General features: G+C 40.0%; 1 protein-coding gene across 1 annotated transcript; it reads right to left on the reverse strand.

Moving 5' to 3' along the window:
* Positions 1–3,231: 3,231 nt before the first annotated feature.
* Positions 3,232–5,675, reverse strand: LOC121829188 (endogenous retrovirus group K member 5 Gag polyprotein-like). Its single transcript, XM_042277204.2, has 2 exons — positions 5,638–5,675; positions 3,232–4,846 (listed from the first exon to the last, which is right to left on the reverse strand). The coding sequence occupies exons 1-2, from the start codon at positions 5,673–5,675 to the stop codon at positions 3,232–3,234; spliced, it is 1,653 nt and encodes a 550-aa protein (XP_042133138.2).
* Positions 5,676–7,367: the final 1,692 nt, after the last annotated feature.

The following is a 7,367-nucleotide window of genomic DNA, read 5'->3' on the forward strand; positions in this document are numbered from 1 at the left end:
CATAGTAATATTTTTATTAAGAGTATTTATATAATGAGCAGTATGAATTTTTTGAATTAGAGCTGTAGTTGTAACAGTAAAAGTAGTAATTATAGAAATTAATGTAGTAATGTCCAAAATTAATGTAGCAATAAACCGTTTTGGCCGAATCAAATCTCTTAAAGTATTTAATACTTGTAAGGCTGAATTATCATACCAAGGCTCAGGGCCTAGTTTTATAGGCAACATGACAAAAGGAGGTCGCCGAACCATAATCATAGTTTTTAACTCTTTTGGCTCTGAGGAAGTGATACAATTTGTTAATTTACAAGAACTATAAATTATCTGAAATGAATTATCATCTTGTGAAATATTAACAAAGGAAGATTGTGTCAAGAGTAAAGCATTAGGGTAGGATACGTAGGCTTGAAGACCAATGGCCTCTGGTTGAGTATGGTTAGGTTTTTTTTTAGTATCATATTGGCAGCTGTAATAAGCCTAAATAAATCAGAATGTTTTTTAGTGATGTTGTCTTGTTTTGTAAACCAGGTGGGCTCCATAAGGCCTGGAGAAAACCATCTCTTAAGGGGCTCTTTATGTCTCTTAAAGACATATTTATGAAATTTTTTTATGAGTATTTAAGTAATCTTTATAGGTTTTTTTTTTTGTTATTAGAATTAGAGTAGTCTCAAACTTTAAGCATATCTAACAACCCCCATGGTTCATACCACGCAGCAGCATTAGGAAAGTCATAAGTCAATCAAGCTGGAAACTTGGACAAGGAAGAATCTCAAAATTGATTTTTGTTTTTATATTTTTGAATGTAAGGAGTTATAGGAATAGTATTAATTTGAGTAAAATTATCTTTATATAGTTTGTTTTTTAAAGTTTGTATCTGTAGCTCTCAAACCCATTGTTTATCAGTACTCGTTTTGTTTGGACCGTTAGTCAGGAAGGTTTTATAAGATGTGGGAAAGCAGCCGTAAGGCACTTTCCCTTGTAGCGTTAGGCAGATTGGTAGTGAATCTGTTCTGTCTTTAAAATTTATAAGAGAGGAGGAGTTGTTTTGAGCGTTAGAATCTTGAGTTTTACCCAACCTGACTGAATCATTTGTTAACATTTTGATGGGTTTTCGATCTAACCATTCCATTGGCTGAATAATCGGGGGATTAGGAACATACGTCCAAAAGGAAATTTCCTGAGTTATTGGTAATGGAGCAGAGAGCAAAGACAAAAGGGCAATGAAATAAAATGAAGCGATGAGGGTTTTTTGTTGTTGTTGTTGTTTAATTAGCAGCTTTTTTGTGTTTTGAGTCAGAAGCCGAATCTGTGACTAAGTTATTTTTATTTTTTTGTTGTCGAGTTTTATTTTTTTTATTTTTGTTAGTAGTTTTTTGTGTTGTTTTTTTTTTTTAGTGGTGCTTGTGCCTTCTTTTCCTTTGTAGGTCGGATAAGGCGATCCGGGATCCAGATAGGGGAATCGACATCCTGTGGAAAGACACAAGCATACCCTCGTCCCGCGGTTATGAGGACATCCGGTCCCTTCCATGTGTCAGACAATAAATCCTTCCAATACACCAATGGCAGAGGTGTATTGTGGAACTCATGATCCCAGTGAATTAGGGCTGCAGTGAGTCCTTTGTTATTAGTATTAAGATGATTAAGCACAAATAGGGCATGAGATAAAACATGATGAGGAGTAAAGTACCCATTTGAGGCTTGCAGCCTCTCTATTTGTAGTTTTAGATTTTGATGAGTTTTTTTTATGATAGCTTGTCCCTGTGGATTATAGAGTATTTTTGTAGTGTGGGCAATTCCCCACTGTTTAAAATTCTCTGAGGGAACATTAAAGGCAAAATATTTACTATCTGAGGGGTTAAGTTTAATGGTAAAAAAGCAATCCTGTAAATCAATTATAATTGCCTAATTGCCACAAGGATGACAATTATATGTCATCCTTGTGGCACAGCCACTGGTGAGGGCAGACCAGGCTGCAAAGGTCCCATGTCTTTCATGACTGTATTAATTGTTCTAAGATCCTGTAACAGTCTCCATTTTCCTGATTTCTTTTTAATTACAAAGACAGGAGTGTTCCATGGACTATTGGACTCTATTATGTGTCCTTTTTGTAATTGTTCCTGCACCAGCTGTTCTAGAGCCTGTATTTTTTTTGTTGTTAGGGGCCACTGACTCACCCATACAGGCTTGTGAGTAAGCCACTCTATTTTATCTGTATATAGATGTTCTGCAGTGGCCCCTATGAAAAATTTTGATGACTAATTTGGTCTGAGGTTATTAACTTGATATCCATGGAATCTAACATATCTCTTCCCCATAGTGTAAAGGGAAGAGAAGGAAGCACAAAAGGTTGAATCAATCCTTTTCTGCCTTCACTCTTCCATTTTAATAATGCAGTGCTCTGCATAACTCCTGAAGCAGAGCCAAGCCCTAACAAAGAGGAACCTGTCTTATGGACGGGCCAGCTACTGGGCCAATCTGAGGCAGCTATACAGGTCCTGTCCGCACCTGTATCCATCAGACCCCGAAACTTCCGTCCATTGATCATAATACATTTAAAGGGTCTCTCTCTGAGATCCTGTATCATGAATGCACCTTCAGTGGATCCAAACTGTCCTTGCCCTCGAGCAGCTTTAATAACAGGATTGGGTAACTTAACAAAAGGCAAAAGAATCAATTGAGCTAGCCTCTGTCCTTTATGAATTTGTATGGTTTCAGCTAATGGTTTCACCATAACCTTGATTGTATTTTCTGTATCTGTATCAATAACTCTTGGTAGGACTTTAAAATTCTTTTGATAATTGGAGCTTCGTCCAATGACTATTTCTACAGTTTGTGGCAACAGAGTGCCCTTCACATTAGTGGGGACCAATGTCACTCCATCCCATTTGGATAATATCATATCCTTAGTGCTAGCAAGATCCAAGCCGGCACTCTCTGAGGTTGCTCTTGGCAAATCATGAATAGTAAATTTTGGAGCATCAGGGTTTAACCCTGAGGGAGGTGCCCTTTGCTTGGCCTCCTCTCCCTTGGGTGCGGGGTTAGGAGAACACCCCTGACCTAGTTTTTTGTCTCTTTTAGATCATCATCGGAACCTCCCCTACCTACGGGAGTTCCATCCTTATGAAACTTTGATTTGCACTCATTTCTCCAATGTTTACCTTTTTTGTAGCGAGGGCATAGGCCAGGAACCCCCTTTTTGGGTCCTGTTCTGTTTCCCTGCCTGCAATCTTTTTACATATGTCCTTCTTTCCCACATTGAAAGCAAGTAGGAGATTGGGTGGCCTTCTTGTCATTCCCATATGTCTGTTTTACATAGGCGCTAAATTTCTGTCCTTTCATTGCTGTGGCGTAGGCCATTCCTTGCACCACAACCCGTGAGGCATCTTGGCATGCTTTTATATAATCTTGCAGGGTTTCTGTTTTTCTGATTGGCCTAATCAGATCCTGACAGAGAGCATTGGCATTTTCCCAGGCTAACTGCTTTAAAAGAATGTCCGTTCCCTCAGAGGGAGGGAGCATTCTAGAAATAGCTTCCTCAAGTCTAGCTATATACTCTGGGTAAGATTCCTCAGTACCTTGTTTAATGCTAGCCAATGCTCCTCCTTTGGTTCCCCGAGGAGGAATCTTACACCATGATTGTACGGCGTTGGTTGTTATCAACTGCAAGATATCTCTAGGTATCTTGGTCTGAGATTGTGGGGTGGTGTAATCCTCTGTCTCCATAAGCATTGACATAGTGGGCTTAGGGCCACGTTTTCTGAGGGATTGTACCACAGTTTCTTTACTCTTGTCTTCATACTCAGTCCTCCAGAGGATATAATCCCCAGGGCTGAGAGTGGCTTTTGCGGTTTGCATCCAGTCATAGGGTGTTAACCAAGAGCTGGCAACCACATCCACTATCTGCAGTGTGTAGGGAGCAGAAGCCCCAACACTTTTCACTGCAGATTGCAATTCTTTTAACACCTTTAATGAGAGGGGCTCCCATACAGGACCCTCATCATCCCATGATTCTGTAACAGGAAACACCCCAAAAGAGGCGTCCCCCGTCCTGCGTGCCTCTGCCATGGCCCCTTGGAAGCCAACAGGTGGCAAAGGAGGATGCTTCCTGGGTTTTGGCACGGGCCGCTGATTGGCCGCAGCGCCAAGCACCTTAAGAGATCGGGGATTATCAGAGCGATCCTGATAATCGTCTTTCCATTCCTGCTCTGCTTGTTGATCATCAAGACCCCAATCATCATTATTGTCTTCTATAATAGTGTTATACTGTAGAGGAGGAGTAGAGGCAGTGAGCGGCATATACTCTCTCTCGTCTCCTTCCTCCTGGCCTACTTCCTCATAAATAGGGGATTCCCCCTGATCAGAAGCGGTTTCCCTGCAAAGTCCCTGAAACGGGGTTGTCTCTGACAAGAGATCCCTCAAATGAAACCATAATTGAAATGCTTGAGGGGGCAGAGTCTTTTCGCCATTGGTCTGTACATATTTACGCATTTCTTTCCCCACTCTCTTCCATTCATCTGAAGTCAAGGAGCCTTCCTCAACGAACCAAGGGCTAGTCTTTCTTAAAAATTCAATAAACTGTTCCACATCTGAAACTGATGTCCGGAACCCTGATTTGGTTAACATGTGTTGTATCATAGTAACCAACATTTTTTCATTCTTAGTCAATGTGTGCCCCATGATTCCTTGATTACTTACTCTTAACCGGTGATCCTTTACCGGCGGGACTGCAGCTCCCTGGTAAGAGCCGTACCTGATTTCTGAGGAAAGAAAAGAGGGGAAGATTACCTGTCCTTCAGGTCCCTGTTCGGGCGCCACCTGCCGCAGACCACCCAGAGGGAGACCACCACTACGGGAGAACCAGGGAGAAGGCTCGAGGAGAAGTCAGGAATCGGCAAGGAAATGACAGACAGACACACAATGGATTGTTGTGCTGCTGCAGATTTTACTTCTGCAAAATCAGTGCTTATATTCTTTTACAATCAAGGAACTTGGCAGGGGATTACATCAGACTGTTAACTTTTACAATTACACAGAATCAGCAAACTTTTACAATTATACAGAATCAGCAAAAAAACAATAGCAAAGTATATCAGTATCTATTTCTGTGTATCACTTCCGCAGCTTGGAGTTCATTGTGGTTGTTGCTTAAGGGCATGATCTCAGAATTTTGTGAAATCTGTCTCACGCCAAAGACCACATCTGTGAGAACCAGACTTTTACCAGCCAAGGTTTAAGTCACCCTCTATATACTTTTTGTATAATTTCATTTATTTCTTCCTCACTATTATACACTCATCTATCTTTCTAATTGTCATATACCCTTCTATACCAATACCTTAGGGCTGGCTTCATATTTTCTATGATCTGTTGACTTTCTTCCTTACTATAAAGGCACCAAGGCTTTCTAGTCCTGGCTAGCCTTTCCATAAAAGGCAAATCACTCCAAAGTTGTTTCTTTCCTTCATGATTCACTCCCCCCGACACAAAAAAGACATACAAAGAAAAAGCATGATTAGTGCAAACAAGGACTGTTGCCAAGGCCATCTTGTCCTCCAGGGCCTCCTGGAATCCTCAGGCTACATGGCGACTGCTGATTGTGGGGGAACCGCCTGAGGCCTCGCTCCAAGAAGCACTAACCTCAACCCTTCAGCTGCTGGACTCCAGCACAGCGACATGCTTTGCTACAGCTACACAGGTGTCACAGCTGTGGGCGTAACATGTATACATAATAAATAAATCTTAAAGAAGAATTATAGTTAAATCTTGGCTGTAGCATCTTTGAAGATGGATCGTCTCAGCCAGTTGAAGTTGATTTGGATGTTGGATGATCTGTACCATGGTATCACCTGAGACCTTTCAGGGAGTCTTGGCTCATCAATCATATTAGCTTTGAAGCAATCCACAGGTTCTCATCTTCTGTGGAAACAAAAGCAGAACCTCTTTTCCAAAGCAATGTATTCTCAAACATAAATTTTGAAGTCAACGTAACTTTAAAATATTGGTTTAACTGAATAGCCTTGACAACAAAATGCCTTTCTGCAGTTAAAAATCCCAAAGACAATATAATGCTGTATGTGATTTCTGTATGTGATTTCTTATATTTCGTGCCCAATGTTTGTGGCAAGAATTCATTTAAAAGCTACTTGTGGCCTTATAGGCCCCAGGCTCAGGCCCAAACTGCATGACTCAGGCCCAAGCTACATGTGGCCGGAGTCTCCACCATACATGGGCTGGAATCTCTTTGTCTTTTTCTCTCCTGGTGAGTGGTAGACTCACTCTGGATTCCCATCTCCAGTTGCTACCACAATATGTAAGCTGCATTGAAACTCCCTCAGACTTATCTTGTTCCTCAGAGTTGGCTGACTTGGTGAGGCAATAAAAATATCTTCAAGGGAGGAATTAGTTAAAAGAGAACTTTTTCCACATTAAAAAATATGAAACATTTTTACAATAAAGAGACTTTGGTCTCTGTTTGATAATGCATTAGGCAGTATGAAAATGGAAAAATTAAGTGAAAGGATAATTAAAGTTGATGAGATGTACATAATAGCAATTATGAGTATTATTTGTTTGATCATTTTATTTTAGCATTAAAAAGATTGGTCAACTTGAGTGCCAAGATAGAAGCTTTAGAAAAACCTGTTAAATGAATTATAGAGAAGTTCAGACCCAGACAGAAGAATTTCAAGGTGAATCTATCTCAGCATTGAATTATATGGTTAGAAAGAAACACCCTAAGGTTACCAGATAGCAAACATTAATCTCCCTGGTAACCTTACAGGAAGTGCCAAATGCTCAAGGGTATATATGAGCTAACTGGACTCCAGTAGAAATGTTGAATTTGAGGAGACTTAATGAAGCTATAGTATAATATGATATGCATTCTCCATTTGTAAAGCAGATATTAAACTCATGGTCAACTTGTAATAGAATTATCCCTTAGAACTGGAAAGATTGGGTAACAGCATTCTTAGAGGCTGATCCACAATTACAGTGGAGACCCTAGTGGAAAGAGTAGGCTAAAGCTATAGAACAAGGATGTAGGACTAGAGATGTGGAAATTCCCCAGTAAGTAATATTAAGAACAAGACACCTAGATTCCCAAGAGGTGGGGTGGGTGGTTTTTGGTTGTTTAATGAATTATGGATATTGTCATTGTTTATGATGGTTGGTTACAAGTTGTTAATTGTTAATGGTCAGGAAAAAAGCTAAACAAAGGTGATTAGATTTAAGTTTCTCTTTTGAAAAAACAAAGAAAAAGAAAAATATAGATAAGATGTAGATTATTGACTGTACTCTGAAAAAAGATATAGAGATGATAGAATAAAGAATAGATTATTTAGGGGTACTTGCTCCTTGCTGTTGAC

This window comes from Peromyscus maniculatus, chromosome 4 (genome assembly GCF_049852395.1).
Source record: "Peromyscus maniculatus bairdii isolate BWxNUB_F1_BW_parent chromosome 4, HU_Pman_BW_mat_3.1, whole genome shotgun sequence".
In the NCBI taxonomy this organism is placed as follows: Eukaryota; Metazoa; Chordata; class Mammalia; order Rodentia; family Cricetidae; genus Peromyscus; species Peromyscus maniculatus.

Excerpts from the sequence above, each read along its gene's own strand:
- LOC121829188 (XM_042277204.2), bottom strand. The coding sequence starts at position 5,675 with ATGTCGCTGTGCTGGAGTCCAGCAGCTGAAGGGTTGAG. Across the intron at positions 4,847-5,637 it reads CCAGCAGCTGAAGGGTTGAG|TGGTGGTCTCCCTCTGGGTG; the intron begins GTTAGTGCTTCT and ends GTTCTCCCGTAG.